Below are 22474 nucleotides of genomic sequence, written 5' to 3'. Positions count from 1 at the left end.
GATAAGAGGCCTGAAGAGGAGAGCTGCCAAATGAGTGTTTTTGATCAATGGGATTTGTGTGTGAGATTAGTTTTTCTATCATTCATCTCTCATATGAGCTACTTCTTCGTGTCTGAGTATCGTATCCAGACTGCCCCGAGGACAGACTTAATGCGTCTGTTTGGAGACAGCTAAGGAAGAACAAACTGTTTTTGTTATTAGAGAATGCTCGTGTTTTTGGGAGAGCACGCACACATGCAAGTGTGTACACTGTAGACGGGTGCATTCCTGTAAGTGTGAGTGTAGGTGCACTCCTTAGTGTTTGCTGATTCTGTGTTACCAGATTAGAGAAAGCAGAGGTGATTTCTCTGTCTCTCCATTAGCTGATTAAAGCTTGTAGTTCTTTTAATTCTCTGTAAACTCATAAGAGCTCTATTGTTTTCGGAGTCTCGGGAGATTCCAAATGATCAAGTGTACGTTAAGTGTGTTTGGAGGCTTAAGATGAATACCTGGGGATTTCCACATGACCATAAATTCCCACATCTGTTTTGATATGCACTATTACAAGTTTCAAGACTTCGCAAATGTTGCTGAGGCTGCTGCCTTAATTGGAGTTAAACATGCACTGGGGATCCCCCGGCCTCCATACCTTCCAAACACACGCACAGACTCCACAGTCAAGCACACGATCCTTACCATGCAAGGCTGTCCTGATGAACTGTACAAGTATGTATACAAGGGGACGGCAGTGCAGGTTTACTCAGTCTCCCTAATCTGCACCTGAGGGAGGACTGGATTCTTGATTCCTGAAGGAATGTTTGGGCCTGTTGATTGACAGGTGTGCTCTTTTCCTCAGGAGCTTCAGACAGACTTGAGTTATCCAATCCGTTAAAGTTAAAGTGCATCTTATTTTCGTATGAATAAATGTGCATCAGGAAGAGCGGAGCCTTTACCAGATGAGGTCACGCCATGTCTCATTTCACGCTCAATGGTGTTTGTGTCGTGTGTGGCAGTTCACTGGACATGGTGAGCATGCGGCTGCTGACGGGACTGTGGATGAACATTTTTCTCCTGATGATGATGATGATGATACAGACGTGCTCTTAAATTCTATTCAACCAAATACATCAAACATTGATTGCGATACGAGTGATGTCACGGTGGTTGCGTGGTGGACAGACTGGAGCCCATGATGTCATGTTTTAGCTCGTGTTTGTGCAAACATCACCATCGTCCGCAACTCAGTAACAATCAGCATCTAATCAGCTTAGCGTTACCCTAGAGGACACGTTCTGATCACCTCAGTGGAACGTCTACACACCTGTACCCAGTTCCTCTGAGATCGTGATGAGGAGATTGTTCTCTGCTTTGTTAGGGCCTAAAGTTCACCATTAGCAAACTTTAGCTCCGATACTTGAGAAAAACTATATATACCTATATGTGTATATACACACACATCAATAATGAACATAACGAACACTGGAGATAATAATGTACGTCTTCAGATGAGGAGTGTGACAGCTCCAGCGAGCCTGCTACGTCTCGGGTAACAAATGTTGCATTAAAAATGGGCACAAACAAAGAAACCAAGTCTGTCTAGCCTCCTGACCTCCAGTAGAGGAACACCCCCCCGGTCAAAGGTGAACTACACCTGAGCAGGTTATTATGTAGGTAAGCTATTACTCCTCAGTTCTTCCTCTTGTGTCAAGCAGACACACTTCAGAAACAATAAACAGATCCTCTTGACCGAGGTCAGCCCATCACCACATGGCTTTTCCTCATATCTGAACTTTGACCTCATGGGGAAGTTAGACAGAGGTTACGGACGTGTGTGTGTGTGTGTGTGTGTGTGTGTGTGTGTGTGTGTGTGTGTGTGTGTGTGTGTGTGCGTGCAAGCATCGGTGCACCAGGTCACACGGTCTGGATGCTGCTGAAGTCCCTGGTTGAGACTGTTTTCCCTCCAAACACAGGGCTCCACCTCTCCTTTAATCTTCCTCTTTCATCTGAAAGTGATTAATCACTCTATTTGTTTTTCTTGACTTCCCTGCCTATATAATTGTCTTCCTTCCATTTTTTAGCAACTCGCTCTACGTTTCTTGGTGTGTTTTCTTCCCACGTCTCTCCGTCTCTTCCAGTCTTCTTTAGTCTCCACTTCTCGTCCAGCTTCCACATGTGATGCTGAAGTGTGGCCGGGCCAGTGGTGCAGCGCCTCGCCGGGTCCAGAGCGCCATGAGAGGGATGATGAATGATGATGATGATAATTATAACGATGATGAAGAGGGTCTGGTCACATTGGAGACCACAATTCCTTCTCTGCTTAGGGTCACAAATAACATCAGTCAAAGATCCCTTTTTAGTGATTTTTATTCATTCATTTATTTTTGTGTCTTGAATAATGTGTCCTCATTCATGCATGCATGCATAACACATGAAATACATTTTATTCTGTTTATTTATTTTGTCAATGTACATTTAAGATGAGCACGAATGCGTGCAGCCCGTGGTTCCGCCCCCATCCTGTACCTGCACTCTGAGTTCTCTCCTTCATCTGTGATGGATGTCAAAGTGCAGGTGAACTCTTAAGTGGAGGAGACGAGCAGTGGAAGTGCATTTAGCCTCTTGAGATGCTCCCCAGCTGTGTGTCTCAGCATGGAGTGTGTGTACTTTGACAGGCATGTTGTGTCCATGTTGTTCTCATTTAGCCATGCCAGCACTACTGCCAGATACTTGGCAGCAACCATGGCAGGAAATAGAAAACAGCCATAAAATGTTTATCAGAATCAGAATTATACAACCATTTCTTTGGGTTGTTATTCTTTTTTTCTAAGCCTTTACGTGCTGTTTGCCTCAGATTTATGAGAAGTAGCACATGGTATTCAGCCTGTTTGTGTGTATGTGTGCGCGCCTGTGTGTGTTTAACCTGGCATTCTGAGTAGTTATAGGTCTGGGTCTGTTTACAGGGCCTGTCAGAGCCGTTCACTGGCATTCACTAGCATTTAGCATCTAGCAGGTTCCACTGTAATACATGTTCCACTGTTACTTGTCAAACTCGACCGTCTCACTGGGCGAAATCTGGTTCTACCAAGCGCACGACTGAACAGCAATCTGGACTGGTAGCAAATGTAATCTGGTACCACACCAGCAGGGACGAGGCTTCCACTCAAGCCTGATATCAGGACCAAGACTTCCTCTTCCTTCTGCAAATGCGAGTTTATGGTCAGATGAGCAAGATGACCGCAAGAATGAAATTTAGTGATGACGTCTGTGATTGGATTGTTCATATCTTACATCCGACTGCGGGTAAAGCAAAGAGCTGAGTCAGAGTCAGACGATGTGTTCTGTCTCTTGATCTCCACATGGACTGTTTACCTCCATGTAATCAAAGCTCTCAGACGCGATCCGGCAAAACTCAGACTACACACAGAAAGCTCCCAGACTGAGGCTCTTGTCAGATGGTTCCTCCAGCAGGTTTGTGTTTACAGGGATGAGTGTGACACTCCTGGTTGCAAATGGAACAAAAACAACAGCATCATCATCCGCCCACTCAGCACATCACTTCCCAACGTCATCACATCCTGTCTTTAGTAAATGGACCCTGGAGGGTTCCTGAGTCGTCATCGTTTGACCCGAAGAACTACTGACTCAGTGTCGGTATCTGAAGAGTTTGGATCGAGTACTGGTTGCACACGTGGTTAGCTGGAACTGTTAAAGTCGTAACCGAGGGCGGATTTGTACAGTAAATACTTGGTTTAAAAAAAAAAGCGGCTTTTGCCTCGTTACATTTTATTCATTCATTGAAATAAATTTAACATTTACATGGAAACGATGACTGATAATGGATGAACAATGACGTTTTTCCCTTGTTTGTCCCGCAGGATGATGAAGAGGGAATATGGGCATGACCATCATGGGAACCTAGCAGCGAAAGTGAGTTTCAATTTACTGATTTTAGAGGAAATCCCCTCTATGCCAGGGTGTGGTGCGTGTATCTGCTCCAGATATTTTAATGATCTCCTGTACAATAGGCCTCAGTGGGCAAGAGAAGCCATTAGCCAGGGAACATTGATGGTACCACAGTAACCACACCATTACCCAGCCCTGACAGGGGAGAGTGTAATAGAACCTGGCTCCTTTTCCCATTGCTTGAGATATTTTAGTTGAGCAAAGAGCCTGAGTTGATACAGAGGTTTACAGCAGCCTTTCTGTTGAAGGTTCACGTGCTGCATGCTGTGCACTCACTGTGTGGCTGTATAGGTAACCGGGCGGTATTAGATCTATATGCACCCAGCAGCCTACAGCGGGTGTACCAGGGCCCAGAGGTGATAAAAACGACACAGTGACAAAAAACAGAGAAGGTTAAGTCTGTCTCTCAGAGACCTGCTTTTTTAGTCATAGTAAAATTTTACCACGCTACTCCACCCTGTTGTGTGCCAGTGTGTGGGGTAGTTAATTACAATACAACACAGAACAGTCATGAAGTTGTTTTTTTGTTTTTTTTTTAAGGCTGCAAGCTGAAAAAGCATAAAATAAAGAATGCAGAGTCATAAAGGATAATTCCTGTTTTGAGAGTTTTATATCGAAGGCCCCCCATAGGCTCAGGATGCCTTTGAACGCAGGCGTGCAGCGAGAGGTCTGAGCAGGCAGGGAGGGGTCTGGTTTGCTCAGAGCAGACATGACTTTGTAAAACAAAGAGAGAAAACAGTGTCTAGATGTACATGTGAGAGTGAAAAAAGAGATACAGGGGAAAGACGGGTAGAGAAGAAGGGTGCGTAAGTGTTTATGTGGGAATTAGAGAGAAAAGCAGGCATGGAGCACTCATAGTTTCCAGTGCATCTCATTCTTTTCCCCAATAATCCACAGGTGGACCATCACAAGCAGATTCTCTCACTAACCTCAGTGACTTAGTAGTTATTCACTTTGCCCTAGCACTGCTTTTGGGATTAAGAGTCCTCTGGAGTGTGTGTGTGTGTGTGTGTGTGTGTGTGTGCGCGCGCATGTTTGTGTCACCAAATGGTTTGTCATGCAGTGTAAAGCTTGTGTGTGTTTAGCCATGATGTTTTTTTGCAAGTGTGTATGTGTGTGCAAGAGAGCATGGCTGAGCTATACGGTGCCGGAGCAGCCCACATACCCATAATCCAGTCCATGTGTGCTGAGAACGCAGCAGTGTCAGGATTCACCGTAATGAAACAGACCGCACTGCCCCATTTCTGCCTCTCTTTCCATCTCTCCATCTTTTTTCCATCACTCCTGTTCTTTCCACCTCAGATTTAAAGTTGCACTGCTGTAACGTATGTTCCTTCAAGGTAAACCTAGATGCCGGGCCGTGTCTAGCCTACTGCTTCACTATCTCCAATCAGATATCCTGATGGTGTGTGTATGTACATCTCTGCAAGTGTGTGTGTGTATTAGTTCTTCTTATTCCAATCTAATAGAATAAGCCAGGCACATTAGCCTTTAGCGCAGGGTGGTGTTGTGGCTAGCGATATCAATGCAGCTCATCTATCCACTGCTGTTATTCTGGCAGTAGAAAACGCGAGCGCAGCTAACGTGTATTAGCCATCCTCTATGGGAGCACAGATGGGAGCCATTTAGTGGTGTGTAGCTACAGCGCAATAAGGCCAGACCTAATCCCCATATCCTGTCCCTGAGTGAGCCCTCCCTAATATGAACAAACAGAGATGACAGCACCGATAGACAAATAGCCGGGATCTGTGTGTATATCAGTGTCTGCATGCTTGCTTTCCTCGGTGTTTCCTTGACTCCTCGCTAGGCTGCATGAATTCCACACAAAGCTAACTGTTGAGTTTGAGTTGGCAAGTGAGTTCTGAGCGTCCAGGTGTGGATATGGACTGGTTAGCTTTGGTTCTGTCCTGAAGAACTCTGGGCTCTGATTGGCTCGTGGTGCCTGTGTATGTCCTGCTGTTGATTACAGAGGTTTTGTTTACCCTTTGGCCTCCCAGACCCCCCCTCTAATGAAATAAGAATGTCCTTTTGGGCAGAGAGCACAAGAGAAGGGGGTTAGAGGAAAAAGTGAGGGAGAACACGAGGCCAAAAGAGTGAAGTAGAGTGTGTGTGTGTGTGTGTGTGTGTGTGTGTGTGTGTGTGTGTGTGTGTGTGTGTGTGTGTGTTGGGGGGGTTCTGGAAACGTTATGCTTTTATCCCACCGTGAAGTTATTTGTACTGAATAAAGAGAAAAGAAGCTTAGAGGCTTTCTAAGTGGGGACAGGAATATGTGTGTGTGTGTGTGTGTGTGTGTGTGTGTGTGTGTGTGTGTGTGTGTGTGTGTGTGTGTGTGTGTGTGTGTGTGTGTGTGTGTGTGTGTGTTTGTCCATCCAGGAAGGATTGAGGTCCGGTTAAAACAAGTCAAGAAGATGGCTTTCATTTACTCTTGCTGTGTTTGTACTGAATGCAGTGTTGTTTGTGTGTCTACATTTTGTATATCTGTAAGTGTTCCACTTGTGTGCGTGCGTGTGTGTGTGTGTGTGTGTGTGTGTGTGTGTGTACATGGTCTCAGTAAGTAATGGGATTCTCAGTGAGTCGGTGTCACAATGCTTCTCTAACTGTGATTGTTAGATTCTTATGGAACATGAACCTGAAACACTCGTCGGCAGCACCGAGTGAACAGCGTTGTTCTCGTTGTTCTCGTTGTTCTCGTTGTTCTCGTTCTCGTTGTTCTCGTTGTTCTCGTTCTCGTTCTCATTCCATCTCAACATCCTGGCATTCACTCCTCATTTCAGAAACACTGTCTGGTCAGGCTGTTTTTCTGAATTTCTTAGTTGACGATCTTCTTGATCTCAATGTGTTCTAAATAAAAGTAGCATTTGGTTTTAAAGGCCTTGTTTGGTGTCTGAATATTTCTGGATTCATGAAAGATTAAAGTCCGGCAGTGTTACAGCTGTAACGGTAACAGTTTACATCAGGGTGTCAGTTTCATGTCTGGTTTCATCGCATCATGAACAAACAAGTGCCATGGTAAACTAGCTTCTTTGTTTGGGTTTGGTGTGTAAAAGAATATTAGTTATTACTCTTTCACTTCCATGTCTCTATGATTTTGTGTGTGTGTGTGTGTGTGTGTGTGAGAGAGAGAGAGAGAGAGAGAGAGAGCTTGAGTGTGTGCATGCATGTGTTGATGCACACTTGTACCTGTACGTGGCTGATGTTTGGGTGTGTGGTATCTCCTTGCACATGCTTGCAGCCGCGCTGTGTCGTGTCTCTTTGGCAACCAGTGAACCACAGAATGGAGGTCAGAAGAGGCGTCTGACCGAGGCCATCCCTCATCCAGCTGTCAGCATCATCAGTCTGAGAGGTCAAAGGTCGTTCCACCAGGTTAAACATGAGTGGAGAGAAGTCAATAACTCAGCAACACCTAAGCACTGGTAACTCTGTGTGCTGTATGTGGAACCTGCACCAACACCTGGGTTTTCGTCTGACTGTGGACAGCTAGAGGCCAGAACACCCGCATGTTCACTGAAGGGTCCATGTTCACGAGGCAGCTGATTTTAGAGTGCAACTTCTGTTGTGTTGAGTATGAGTTTATTTACTGAAGCATCACATTTGATTAATAATGCATCATTGAGCCTTCAATGTGCTGAGCAAGCATCGATAGAATTGATTTGTCACCGTTATCTTGGAAAGCTGCAGACAGACAAGAACCAGAGAGGAGACGGAGGAGGAGCTGGTGGAGGTGAGGTAGGGGAGGAAGCACTGGCAAAGTTATGAGACAGGCAAGTTTACTCCTGTTTTTGTGGTTCTCTTGAAGTTGTATGAAGGAGAGGACAGTTCCACACCTGATGTGTGGATCAGAAGGCAGTTTGGCTGAGTGAGCTCCCTTTAACCACCCACAACACACTCATTACACACCGCCAAGACAAGGCCGCACACGGTACTTGTGAATGTGCAGGAGGAAGGAGAGTTCTGTTGCTGTCCTCCTGTGATCACAGGTAAATACTCACTCATCAGTGCTCAGGTGCCATGCGGTGAAATGTGTGTGTGTGTGTGTGTGTGTGTGTGTGTGTGTGTGTGTGTGTGTGTGTGCCAGTCTGATCAGAATGGCTTCTTGCAGACTTGTGTGCGTGCAGGAGGAGGGCAGCACATGCAGCATATGTAAATATGAGGAGCTACACACAAGTCAGCTGACCTGCCGTCTGAGCCGAGTCAGACCGTGGTAGGAATTCTCCTGTGGGGGTTGATGGGATAGAGGACAGGATCATCCTGCTGCCCCCCAGCACTCCGTGTTTTATTCTTCCAAGGGTTCAATATAACGCTCATGTGCCCTCTTTATTTTGGCTATCATCTAATAATCCAATTTGGGTTTTCATGTTATGCAGTATACTTTTATTATTCTCTGTCCACCCTCTCTATGAAACGCCTGTCTATGTCATCCCGCCCTCCCCGAAAGCTCAGTGTACTCTGATTGGCCAGTTCAAACAGGTTTCAGCATGCACCATCTACAGCTCCTCCTCCTGCACTTCTACTCAGCGTGGCACCACAAAACTGATATTTCCATCACGTCTTCATCAAAAATGAAGTAGATGACCCACTGGTCTTGACATGGAGCACAGATGAGGACTTGTGCTGAGTCTCACTCATGAGACGCGGGTGTGTTTTACTCGTGTGTCAGTGACATGAATATGTTGCAGAAGTATCGCCGGACTAACCAGGCGATGCTGTCGGTCCAGCACAGGTTTGTGTAAGACAGACTCACTCCCTGTGGCTTGGACACGTAGCTTTTGTAACTTTGCAGATGTTTTACAGGCTGAAACATCAAAATCATAAATGCAGTGATGCAGAGGGACGCTGGCCAGGAGCACAGTAAGGACTCTTTATGAAATCTAGTTTATTATCAGTTTAGTTCCAGCTGCACTGATGTGGTACTGACTTGGTTTAAACTTGAGGACAGTAAACCAGGCAGAAGTTCTGCTCAGGGGCCGTCACAGTCATTCCGGCACACAAATCCTTCAGCCTTAGACCTTTCATCCAGCGACCTCAGGGAGAACCCTCCCGTCCAACCACAGCTGTCCTCCTGAACGTTGCCCACTGCAATCAAAGAAATGACACTAAAATGTGATGGTTCAATTGAGCTGCTCTGCTTTTGTTAGCTAAACTTGGTGACAGCAGTTGTTGGGTTGAAGCGCACAAACATGTCTGCCAGAGAACAATAACCCTCCACTTTTGTTTCTCGTGTTTGTTATTAAAATGAAAGTGCTTTGATTAATTTATGAGCACGAATTCACGAGCTCAGGTTCGGGATCTCAAACCCACTTCAGGAAAAATTAACCCCCCCCAACTGTCATTGTCCTGATTGCTGGAGCTAATTTGCATTCGGTGGATATACATATTTGTTGTCAAAGATACAGTACATGAAATACTTGATCTGAACCACCTCCTCTCCCTCTCTGTCTGGACATGCCAAGCATGATTCAGTCTGTCTCTGTAAACTCTCTGGCTTGTTCTCAATGCAAAAAGGGTTTCAGCCAGCCCACGGTCGTAAATCTGTGCACCGAGAGCTGTCACCATTTTCACCTCTCTCTCTCTCTGTTTAAATCTTCATCAGCTATCAAATGCCCGACAGACCGCAGGAACATAAGAAACGCACATCTAAATGTTCGGGTGGAGCAGAGTGATCGAATTGAAGAAAAAATTAAATACCTTCGGCGCTCTCCGACTGTGCAGCTACTTGTGCGGGTAAAAGAGAGATCAAAAAAGAGAAAAAAAAGATGCAGCAAGAGATCCTGGCAGGATTATAAGTGTGTTTTGTGAGCTTACAGAGATGGCAGCTCACAAAAGCTCTTCCCTCAGGAGAAACTCGCACCTGGGGAGGCACTCGGCAGCATTTGTGTGTGTTTGCATGTTTCTGTGTGTTGGCCAAGAGTCAGAGAGGAAAATCATTGTGCAAAAGAGAACTCTCCGTGGGATGTTGTGGAGGTCAGATCCCCTGTTCAAGGCGGATTACGTCCCAAAGAGAGAGTCTGTTCATCCACAAAGACGCAGTGATGGAGGGAGGTGTAAGGATTTGAGACGGAGGAATCACAGCCTTTTCACTTTAAAGCTGTTATTCTCCTCAGACTTCCTGCGGTCCCCTGGTTCTCCTTAAAACACACACACAAATACCACACAGCTTCGGGTCCTGGGCAGGGCCCCCCCAACCCCCGGCTGCCAGTCCTTGGCCTGACCATTGCTGGAGGGCAGAGGAAGATACAGTTGGGGGGATAGAACCCACTCAAGGCGGATCACGGCGTGCTACGTGCAGCACACACTTCTGCAGATGTACTTAAATCACTTAATAGAAAGCAAACATTTATGATCAAGATTGACACCCACGGAAAGATTGTGGCCAAGAAATAACACTTAATGTATTTTAATAAGTAATTTCAGAAGGAATTTCACTATTTTCTTTCCTCATTCTAGAACTGTCAGAGTTGCTATCGGACACTCCTTGCAGATTTAGAGAGGAAAACTAACAGGAATTTACCTGTTTCCTCCCAGGCAGCGCGCAGCTATCAGCGAGCTACTGTAATAACATCAACAACCTTTGGACTGCCACTCAACATCAGGGGCTGACCACTAATTAGGCCTCGTATAACAGTGGGCTGCGTTTTATTTCTCACGCTAGGCCAACACTTTCCCAAAGGTCATCCACACTGAGGAAGCTTGTAAAAACTCTCCTGTGCTGCGTTGTCATGTGTCAGAACAACAGCATTCTCTAATTGTTGAGTAATTAGTCATAATGGCCTTTTTTTCCTGAATAGAGGCGCTGACATTTAACAAAAATATCTTTCCAAACCTGCTCCATTTTTGTTGAAATCAGGCATCGAATCCTTAAATGGGGCACAGGGCTGTGCTGCAGGGTACACGTATGACATGTAGTAAAATGTTTTAAGGCCCTTGAATCTTAAGGCTGCAAAATAAATTCTGGTTGTGGCCCCACGTGTAGAAAGACCCTGGTCTCCACAGCAACACAGCTCAGCTTGTCTCCAGCCAGGTCGTATTTTCCAGTGAAACCTTAGATTTGGATGTCAGTGTGGCCTGGCTCTCTGTCCCCAGACCAGCTCAGACACAGATTAGTGCTGTTTCTGCTCACTGTTGTAATCCTTGTCATCGAACCAGAGAGGAAGGCTGCCTCACACATACGTGTTCATATGCACACGCTGATACAACGTACACGTCTGTTGGAAACTCCTCTCCTCTCTCTTATCTGGCCGCATGGAGAAGCCACACTTGTACGATGACATTCAGCACAGGATTATAGTCCATGTAAGACCTCCTCAGCTTACACTGCTACTGCCAAGAGGGGATACACACACACACACACACACACACACACACACACACACACACACACACACACACACACACAAAAACCCACTCACTTACTGTAAGCAGGCAAGCACAAACTTGTTTGTTTTCTCTCGAATACATACACACACACACACATAAATAACTGAAGCCTTGTTGCCTACCATGTCATCCTCTTATTACTTCAAACCAAAGGAAGTTGATCCGCTCAATAAACACAGAAAGGCACAGTCATGCAAACACCACACACACACACACACACACACACACACACACACACACACACACACACACACACACACACACACACACACACACAATGACATCCTTTTGTCCCACATCCTGCAACTATCCTCGTTGCTCTCTGAAACCGGGATACCCTGACCAGAAATGAGCCCAGACACCAATTCCATTTGTCTGCAAAGGAGACACACACACACACACACACACACACACACACACACACACACACACAAACACACACATTCTGCATGCACAAGCTTTGATGGACAAAGAAGTGAACAGTCAAAGAGAAGGGATAGAAAGTATAAGTAGATTGAATACAGACTCTGAGCCCAGGCACAGCCAGAGCCTTGGTTAAGATGCTGCTTCGTATTAAGGTCGCGATGTGTGTATGTCTTATTTTTTGTGCATACCTCCAGGGGTTTGTTGGCAGGATCTGCAGAGGATTCTCATCGGAATGTGTTCGGATTGGGATAGACAGCGATCCTTTTCTGATTGGTTGTTTATCCCCAGGCTTCCACTTTGGGGGTTGCTTTGAATCAGTGCATGGCTGTCACTCACTCCCCATTTTTCCGTTTTTCTTTTCTTCTTTCTCTCCATCTTTGTATCTTGTGGAGTGCCGCTGGCTGTGTGTTTGATGTGAGTGTGTTTGACGGGCTAAAATAGAACCAGCACTGTGCTGCTCTGTGTTTCTGCCAAGCCAGCCATGCTGGTTGTGGAGACGGTTGCCCACAGTAACCTTAGGTGCAAAGTGGTCAGTTTGATCAAAGCCAAGTTGTTGTGTTGATTTACAGTGTGAAGGGCTTTTATTCTTCTTCCCTCTCCGTTTTCCACTGACCTCAATGTAGGCAATGTAGAGGAGTCAAATCTGCTTTTTTATCCCTATCTGGAACAAGAACTGTGAAATATGTGTAAACTTTTGCTGCTGGCCAGATATTCCTCCTCTGAAGACACGTTCTGGGCAGAATATGTGGTCAGTGATGCACTTTTACCGACCAGAACGTTCAAAGCACCATGAAGAGTTTCACCTTTGTTGATGATGCGCTCAGTAGTGATCAGGAGAGCGGGGCCCATTCCTCCTCAGAGCTCTGCATGTCTGTGCCATGTCTTTAGGGCTGACCAGAATCTTGGTTTAGCTACGATGGGAAAAGGACCAGCAAGACTTGCTGCTGTCAGTGGGTGTGACACTCCCCAGTCGTGAGAGCGAGCGTGTTCGTCTCTTCACCTCATGATCCTTTTCCTTCTGATGGAGATCCTTCATCTTTATAGATGGTGATACATTTGGAGATTGTTAAACTTTCCAAATCTTATATTTCACTGTTGTTTGATGGCATGACAGTAAGACGCCAGTGTGACAAATAAGTGACCGATGAACTGGGATCAGTTCAGACCAGCACCGTCTAAGATCATGGGTGAGTAAAGATTTCCATTCTCTTCCTTTTCCCGCTTGTCTGAGCAGAGGAAACTGCCTCTAAATAACTTTGCTGACACTATCATGCCTAATGACAGATTTAATCCTGCTAATTTATAATGCAGGTCACGGTATTTAATCCAGAATGATGACAACACGAGGCCTAAAAATAGGACTGACAATGACCTTTGTTATCAGAGCAGCAGAGCCCTGTACGGAGGACCCGTCATCAATAGGTGCCATTGTACTTTGCCTCCACTCTAATATCCTCTCCAGGAGTGTGTGTACACAGCAAGGCCTCATCCCTGCAGCTATGCTTTATTGCTGGGTGGTCCTCCTCCTCGTCGCCCTCCTCCTCCTCCTCCTCCTCCTCCTCCTCCTCCTCCTCATCTCACAGCAGCATCACATTTTACTGCACACTCATTTTAGGTGTCAGGATTATGAATCCACTCTGGTCTCTAAAGGACGAGTCACAGCCTTGCAAGCTGATCAGATGTGTTGATTGGAGTGCATGTTCCTATTAGCGTCAGGGTTGTGGCTGTAACACGAGCCTTCTGACTCCAAGGTTTTTGGAGAACATCTGCCGTCTTGTTGGCTGGTGCTGTGTCTGAACTCTGCTCGCTGACCAACAATCCAAAACTGCCTCTGTGCCACAGTCAGTCCAGAAGTGCTGGGACTAAATGTTCAGCATGTAGCAGGAATGATCAGGATCCAGTCCATTCTCACTGTCCTTGTACTTCCCAGCCCAGCAGCAATCAGTTTCGGTCACCATGCAGTTAACAAACGAATGTGTCTTGAATGAGAAATCCATCTCACCTTCTTTCTGACATCATGTGGGTGTTGGTGCTGGGGTCGTGCGGTCGCGTGATGAGGAAACGATAGGAGGCCGAATGTTACACAGAGGATAAAGAGTTTGTGATGTTTGGTCCGCAGGCAGAAATCCTGGTTTCCTACTCACCCTCAAATTCATCATTTGGTTGTAATGAAAACACCCAACGCAGACACACACTTAGACACACACATACATACCGTATACACAGGGGCAGCACATGTTCTCCATAACAGACATGGCAGAGACAGACAGGTAGCATGACAGCAGCAGAGCCTGCTGGACCAGAGTGGAGCAACGTAAACACTCTGTCACACACATAAACTAGAGCCTGCTCAGGTTTCACTGCAGCGTCAGAGAGCTCGCCCGCTCTTTATAGAGAAAGTATTTGTGTAATTTGTTTATGTGAGATTCCATGGAGCTAATGGGGAAATGGCTTTTTCAGCATCACACTACACCTGAGTTCAATTTCACTGGCTCTCTCACAGACAGATCGTAAAGATGGCATACCAGAGTGGACGAAATCTGTCTTTCTCTTCTGCATCTCAATTTAATTTGTCAGCTCTCCTCTCGCTCAGCCACATTCCTCCTCTCTTATCTCTCTCTGTGAATGATGGCCATGTCGAGTGATTATTCATCGCATATTCAGGAACCGTCGAACAATTTGTTGGATGTTTTGTGACTGATGATGTAATGTGGAAGTTATTTATCTTGTTAACTTGAATGTTGGTCAGGAATATTTCAGAGAAAGAATTTGTGAACAGGCACCAAAGATGCTTGTCTGCTCGTGTGTGTGTGTTTTATCTGTGTATAGAGTACAATAAACATTGGCTTTATTGTTTGATTCTTTGCCTAAGAAAGGCCTTGTTTTGTGTGTATGCTTATGTTCAACCCAAACGTGTCTGTATATGCAGCAATATTCTCTCTCTCTCACCCACCCACCCACACACACACACACACACACACACACACACACACACACACACACACACACACACCTGTTCACCCATAGCCAGCTTTAGGCTCCAACCAGACACCAGACGCCGCAGCGTGGAAATGAACTGAAGCATAACAAGATGCTAACATGTGTTTGCTTTGTTTTTGCCTGCTAATTAGATATACGCAGTTATTTCTCTCACACAGTCTGTGTGTGTGTGTGTGTGTGTGTGTGTGTGTGTGTGTGTGTGTTCGTGGGCTTGTGTGTGTGTGTGTGTTTCTGCTTCCCTGTTGAAATCACAGCCTTTGTGTCTGAGACTAGTGTATTCCACAGTTGGCGTTCCATTCAGACCAACTGTGCTTGCTGGGGTAATAACTAGGTTCAACCGTAACTTGTTTTGCGTATAGTTGTCTTCGTGAATCCGTGTGTGCGTGCATGTGTGCACGTTCAAAGGAATAACTCCCTTGCATTTTGCACGTTTACACAGACAAGCCTCTCCCTTTGAACTTGGAAACAAGCCACGCACAAATGAATGCTGTTTTTGTCTCTGTCCAAGGCTCCGTCGTGTTTCTTCCTCCCCTTTTTTCTCCCAGATTTCCTTTAAGAATAACTTTGGCTGGAAAAACAGGCTTCTTAAATACCGTCTGTGCACCAGCAGAGTTCAGATAGACATCATTCTCATACTGATAGGCCTAATTGAAGAAAGACACACACACACACACACACACACACACACACACACACACACACACACACACACACCACCTACTAGAAGCATATTTTGTTTAATAGTGCCATTAATGGCAAGATCAGCAGAGGGTTAGCCAGAACTGGATCAATCCAATACACACACACACACACACACACACACACACACACACATAGCAGGCCACTTTTATCAGTGATGTCAGCATTAATACCATCTCACCCAGTTGCTGTCTCATCCCTCCATTATGTACACAAACACATGTGCACACACACACTGATACACACACACACACACACATTTGATCCACTGATGTCACACAGGAAAGTCTGATAAGATCTCGCATATTTTGGATGAAACTGTAAAAAGTTTACAGTTGTGAGCTTCCAAGTTGTTCAGATGTGCTGCGACTGATTTGTGATGCTTGTGCTCCAAAATAGTGAGCGCATGTTTGTAGGCCTGCATGCATGAGGGTGGGGGGGGGGGGGGGGGGGGGCAACATTCTGGGGATTTATCGTGGCAAAGTAGAAGCAGTATTAATAACTGGTGAAAGATGTTTGTGGACATTTTTTGGATTCCCTTTTGGTTTAAGGAGCAATGTGGAGAGATGAGAGAGGAGAGATGGGGGGCATCAACACAGTAATGAATAATAGCTATAGATTTCTGTTGTTGCTCAATGAGCAAGAAGTCATTCCCCTTAATCGCTTTGGTGGAGCTTTCCAAACAAAAGAAGTGTTGCTTGACTTCTCCTTTCTTTGTACTGCGTGTGTGTGTGTGTGTGTGTGTGTGTGTGTGTGTCACATTTTTGTTTTCCTTTCTGTCTCTGTTGCTCTCACTCTCTCGCCAATCGTTCTCCTGCATTAACACACATACAGATGTGGGATAATTGTTTGCTTTTCCTGCCAAGAAAAAATCCTTTCTTCTCTTTGTGACCTGCTTTGGCAGCACCTGACAACTGTGTGTGTGTGTGTGTGTGTGTGTGTGTGTGTGTGTGTGTGTGTGTGCGTGTAAATGGAGAGAGTGAACAAGTGCTAAACCCGGTTCCTTGCTTGAGTGCAGCTGAAAAGGCCCAGATTGACAGATAGGATTTTGAGTGTCATCCTTTGGATTAAGCAAATGAGCGTGATTGACAGACAGGACAACACTGCAAACATACATGGACTGAAGCCCACACATACACACAAGAACATACACAGACAATTACAGGGAGGTGTATCAAAGTGTGGGGTAAGCCCCTGTGCTGCCTAAATGCGTGTGAGCAGGTCATTCTGTCATTACCTGCACGCCTCCACCAGGAGGGAACAAGGATTAACCCTTCACACTTTCAGTGCATCTCTTCTGTTTTTCTCCTTCCTATAATCGTCCTTTCTCTTTCTCGTGTCTCGTGAGTGTGCGTGCGTGTGTGTGTGTTTGTGTGTTTCCTGAGCAAACCTACAGACAAGCTGAGTTAATGAGCTGTGTTTATAGAGCAGCGGCACGATGTCCGTCCCAGTTTGGGTCCGTTCATGTTGTGCTTGTGCTTCTTCTTTCTTCGATCCCTGCACGTTATGTGAAGTTAACTTTCAAGAAAAAGTGGCAGCTTCATCTTCTGCCTGTTGCAGTGCAGGTGTCAGTGTTCGTCCCTGACTGTCACAGCTGGCGTTTTCTTACCCAGCGTGCACATGAACCATCAAACTGTAATTCAACAGCATTCAACCTTCATCAGCAGAAAAACCTCAAGGATCCACCAGATAAACAGTAATGGAGTCAGGTAGTGGCACACCTGAAGCTGAGACTGTGATGGCACACATCCATCTAAGACCCCAAATACGCCTCTAACTGATCGAGAGAGGATTTAGAACTCCTCCCACTGGAAATGGTGTCCAAAATATTCATCATTTATCTGATCTGAACAGAACTCCCTCAAAGTCTCAGACTGTGCACTTCGGGTTCGGGATCGTTTCATTCAGGCCATGATTTTTACAAGTTGGACTGAAGACGTGCCCATCACATAACACAAGAATAAACATTCTAGGGAGGTATTTTTTTGGTTATTTATAACTTCATTAAATTTGTGGAATGTTCTGAGTGACGGCAACATTGTTTAAGAAAGAGAGGGATGACGAGATTTATTGAATAATCCACTCCATCAGGCTTAGCTGAAAGAGTGCTTCACTTTTATGAGGTTGACTCTGCAAATTAGTTTGCATAGTTAGTGTTTTTCCTTTCTCTGCATGTCCTCATAAATTGCAGCCTGATTTAGCAACACAAACAGTAGTGTGTGTGTGTGTGTGTGCGTGCGTGCATGCGTGCGTGCGTGCGTGCGTGTGTGCGTGCGTGTGTGTCGGTGTCTAGTACAGCAATGCAGGAACGTGAGAATTGAGGTTCCAGCATTTCAAAGTTCGCCTAGCAACAGCTCTCTCAACATAGCTCAGTGGTTCTCCTCTGCAGATCAACTCCTGACTTACGTGACCAATGCGATGGTGGTTGCAGAGTTTTAACATCATGTTTCAGTGTTTTCCCAACTGAACACATTATCAAAAACGTGTCCGTACATATTTGTCTACGCTGGCTGAACCGCTCACAATCTGACTTCTTTACCTGTTTGTCAAGGTTGGGGCTGGGATCCATGTGTGCCATGCAACTTCAAAGCAGCTTTTTTGTCAGAAGATCTTGTCCATTCATAATCTAATTGCCAAGTGGCAGCTTACGATCTCCGTCCAATCAGATAACAGCTGATAAGCGTGGCATGTAGCAGTTAGCTTGGCACCCGCCAGGACCCTCCTGGCCCTCCTCTGAGATACATGCTTGTCGGCATGGTGTGCACTCGAGGCTTTGCAAGATTCTTTGAGGGGGATGATCAGCTTTCATCTTATCACTTGCGTAGTGTCACTGGCTTCAAAGAGCGCTGGTCATTTTTACTGGCACTGCAGTGCGTGTGTGTCTGTGTGAGCTATCGACACATTCCCAGAAAGTTGTTCCAGGCTGTAGGACTGTGTTTAATGAAGACGAGGGCATGGCTTCAAAGAGCTGCAGTCCAATCTGCATGTGAACAAGCACACACACAGTACGCACACACCTCTCCTGGCTGGAAGGAGTGAAGGAGTTTGAACTCAATCCTTCAGCTTGGCCTCTTAACCTTTAGAAGATGACGGAGGGAGACTCGTTGATTTCTATGAATGTGAAACTTGTAGAGGGAGTGAACGTTATGAAGACAGCAATAACAGAAGAACTTAAAGGAACACGCAGAGACTCTTGCCGGGCTAGGGTTCGACTCAACCGAGCTGAGACCCACTCAGACCAGCTGACCCCTAGTTAGCTCCGCCCAATGACTGGTAGCTGGCCAGAGGTGTCAGTAAACCTAAGTCAAAAGTCACAAAACACACTTTGCTACAAAATGGTCTTGCTTATATTCATGTTCGTAGTGTTGTGTGTAACGTTTCCTGATAAAATAATAGTTTAAAGTGACTGAATCAGACACACAGCTGCGACTGCTTTTGTGACTGGGAGCAATGATTTGACGCAGCACCACAAGTGACTGCTGCTACTAATGATGGCCGACTGTGTCAGAGACGATGAGGAGGATTACTGCAGGACACACCAACATCCTGCACCTGAGCGAGTTGATTACCTTCAGAGGAGGCATGCAAACACTTCCCACCCTCTATGATTCATTGGGCGGAGCTAACTAGCTGTCAGGTGGTCCCGCTGGGTCTCAGCTCCTCAGAGGAGAGGAGAGGATCCATCTTCTTGACTAACTCTGGGTAGAATGAGTATATTTCCCAAAAGGTTGGCGTGTTTCTTTAAGAACATAATTCGCTAGTTCCCCTGTTTCTATGAAAGGGTTTTCTTCGCTTAGAAATATATAAATCATGCTCAAAATTTTGTCACCACCAACTCTCGATACATCAAGCATCTAGTTTTGTGCCCACTTGTGTGTGCCAGCACGTCTTGATGTTGAGATTTACTCAGGATTTAGGAGATTGATGGTGACATGTGCTAAGTTGGAAGAATGATGAAATTTCAGAGCTAATCTGCAAATTGTGGGAACCGAATTATATAAAGCTTAGAGCTGGTGGGAACCTCATTCCACATAATATTGCTGTCATTTGTAACAGTCACCTCACACTCAATAGATTGTTGCTGTCAGATGAGGAATTTCTACTTCCAGGAGGCGACTTTCCAACCAATGATCGGTGTGAGAGTGATTCTGATAACTTTTTAAGGGTTACCACAGCATTAAAAGTAGTGCAAACTTTAACAGTTACATGACTTTTTTCTTTTTTCTTTTTTTTTTTTAAATATAAATGTGATGGAAGAAGTTTTTCTGAGTTTGGAAACATGAAATATTTCCAGGTCTGTGGTCGACCCTCAAACCATTTGTTGGAATTCCTTCAGGCTTTACGACTGTGCATATGTTTGAGTTTGGATGTTTTAATATGGTGTGTTTTTCTCTTTGATGTTTGGCACTGGCTTTATAAAAGGACTGGTTTTAAAGGCATGATGTTTTTTTTTCAAAGTGTTGGTGCATGTACTTGTGCCTGAGTGTGTGCGTGTGTGTGTGTGTGTGTGTGTGTGTGTGTGTGTGTGTGTGTGTGTGTGTGTGTGCTGGCCAGCAGAGTGGATGTGGTTCACCTTGCACTGGCCACCTGTAAGCCATCGACAGAAATTAGCCTCTTTAGTCTTGATGGGTTGCAGAACAGAGAAGGAAAGGGCGGTGAGAATGTGGTAGGCGGGCTGCTGGTGGGGTGTTTTTGGAGAGGTGTGTGTGAGGTGTTGAAATTTAGGAAGGACAGTATTCAAATCTGTACTCTCACTGCACCATTATAGGATAGAAAGAAGAAGAGCCAAGGTAAACCATACATAGCACCATTTGTTTCTAGTTTGTCTTCACAGCGTGTGTGTGTGTGTGTGTGTGTGTGTGTGTGTGTGTGTGTGTGTGTGTGTGTGAGAGGTTGGTTATTTAGCTTTGGTATTCTGGCACCAAGCCCAATCCTGCTCCAGAGTTCTGCTTTGACTCCACTAAACACACACAACCTGGACTCATTAAAATCTGTAAACAAATAAGTGATTAATGCCAGCCTGCAGGCTCCACACACACAAAATGTATAGTCTATGAACACACTCATGGACACACCACCAGCCACGCCCCTTCTCGCCATCTCCAAGCCTACTATTGGCTGTGGGGTTTGGGAGAGAATAGCGAGACTAATGATGTGGTCCTTGTGTTCCTGCTTCCTGTCCTTCGCTGGAGGACTTCCTGTGGCAGAGTCATGTGGTCCTGATTACAGTCCACATCTAAGACCCCTGAAGCAGGACAGTTTTGTTCTGACACACACGCACACACACACACACACCCACAAACACCAGATATAGAATAACCTGAGTCCCTCTCGTCAGATATGCGATATTATTGACCAGGAGCACTGGAAATACTGAGCATCTGTGTTTCTTTTCTCTTTAAGTTTCTCTGTCTGTTTCGAGTTTTTCTACCTCCCCTTGTTCTGTAGCCAGGAGGCTGCTTGGTGTGATGAGGGGATGACTGGTCCCGTTTAACTCGCTGGTCTGCAGCCCAGCCCTGGCACCAGACCTCACAGCTGGGGTGTTGATCAGTGGGCTGGTGAGGTCTGTGGGAAGAGCTACACAAACAGCCACTTTTCAGATGTAAAACCAAGACTGGTTCAGTCGTGTCAAAGTTGAGAGCCAGCTTGATTGTTGGTCTGTGAACGGTGCGGACATTTATCCGTACCAGTCAGAGTTTTAGATGAGCTAATCTCTCACAGTCTTTTCTCATCAAAGTTGCATTGTTGTTGTTCGGAACTACAGTACAGTCACTCCTGCAAACTGCTGTTGGAACATTTAGGGTCCATCAAAAGTTCAGAGTTGGTTGCAACAACATTTCTGTTGGGAGTGACCACAAATGAAGCAATATTACACAAGAGGGTGTGTGTCTGATACAAATCCGTGCAGGCACCTAGTTCCTGGCCGCATCGAGCGCAGGACCATAATAATGATAAAGCACACCCTGGCGTGTAATACTGTGATAATACAAGGGTTACCAAAACACAGATATAAACAAAATAATGAAGAGTTCGGTGTCAATGCGCTCTCAAAATAAAACTTTTTCTGCTGGTGTTATCTCAGTTACATGGAATATGTGGTCGGACTTGTTCCTGGAAAACAATCCCTCGCATGTTTACAGCAGCGAGTTGGCTGGCCAGCGTTCCAACGGCAGCGCCGCATTTCCTACGCCGAGCCACAAACACCGGCCGTGTGACGAGAATTCATTGCTGAGAGCTCGCCGTTATGTTTTTGTTGTTGCTGAGTAGAAGTAAAACACTGAAGTCTTCGCCACCAGTTTTTACCCAGTCACAGTTGAGGAGGGGTGGGACAAAAACCTCAGGCTCCACCCGTCCCGTCCTGAGTGCTGAACAACAACACTAAAAACCTGTTGAACTGATGATTGTTTTTGCTAAAACCTTTTCCTGGCCCACTAATGTGAAGTGAGCCCACAGCAGATCCGGGGCTCAGTTTTAGTACTTTATCTTTTGCTTTACTTGGACAGATAATCTGTATCATAGCAACCACAGTAACTCAACTAAAAAAAAAAGCTGCACATCTAAATTGTTCTCAAGTTGCCCAAACGAGACATTTTCAGCTGGAGACATCAACATCACTGCGAGCTTCAATCAGAGGCAGGGCCACTTTTATTTATTTTCCATTCGAGCGCGGCTCTCCTGAGCAGGCTCTCAACGTACATGACATCATGAAGTAGAATTAGCAGAATGATCAAAGTGTCCCACCGACTTGCAATGCATCATTAATGCATATTTGAAAAAAACAGTGTTGTTAGTGGACAGGTTACCTGGGGGTGCCATGAGTCCAAGTTCTCATCCAACAGTCTAGCAGCAGCTCCCTGTAAGGGAGACAGAGTCCAAAACATGAGGAATGCATTAGGAGATGGCCGGCTGTAATGTAAACATGATTTGTATTTGTATATAGAATTTGTGGTTAATGGGCTAAAACATGCAAAACATGCAAAAGTGGGATCTTAATGATGGAGTGAATCCAAACAACTGACAGAGCCTCGTGTAA

General features: G+C 45.5%; 1 protein-coding gene and 1 long non-coding RNA gene across 4 annotated transcripts in view; one reads left to right on the top strand and one right to left on the bottom strand.

The window, feature by feature from the left end:
- LOC147256712 (ERC protein 2-like) overlaps positions 1-22474 on the top strand; it is a 139293-nt gene that overhangs the window by 99615 nt on the left and 17204 nt on the right. For 2 of the 3 annotated variants that reach the window (XR_015117947.1, XM_086214936.1), the window contains one exon: positions 3855-3906. The exons of the other annotated variant lie outside the window; for it this stretch is intronic. Coding sequence is in view for 1 of the 2 variants with exons in the window: in XM_086214936.1 (XP_086071062.1) it covers positions 3855-3881 (27 nt within the window). In the remaining variant the exon portion in view is untranslated. The remainder of the gene's footprint in view (positions 1-3854; positions 3907-22474) is intronic. 3 annotated transcript variants of the gene reach the window in all.
- Positions 3424-8989, bottom strand: LOC147256713 (uncharacterized). Its single transcript, XR_015117949.1, has 3 exons — positions 8858-8989; positions 7123-7278; positions 3424-3478 (listed from the first exon to the last, which is right to left on the bottom strand). It is a non-coding gene; the product is annotated as an uncharacterized LOC147256713 (long non-coding RNA).

This window comes from Aulostomus chinensis, chromosome 9 (genome assembly GCF_037954235.1).
Source record: "Aulostomus chinensis isolate RoL2024-O1b breed Wild chromosome 9, RoL_Achi_v1.0, whole genome shotgun sequence".
Classification (NCBI taxonomy): Eukaryota; Metazoa; Chordata; class Actinopteri; order Syngnathiformes; family Aulostomidae; genus Aulostomus; species Aulostomus chinensis.
This window is presented reverse-complemented; position numbering and strand designations above follow the sequence as displayed.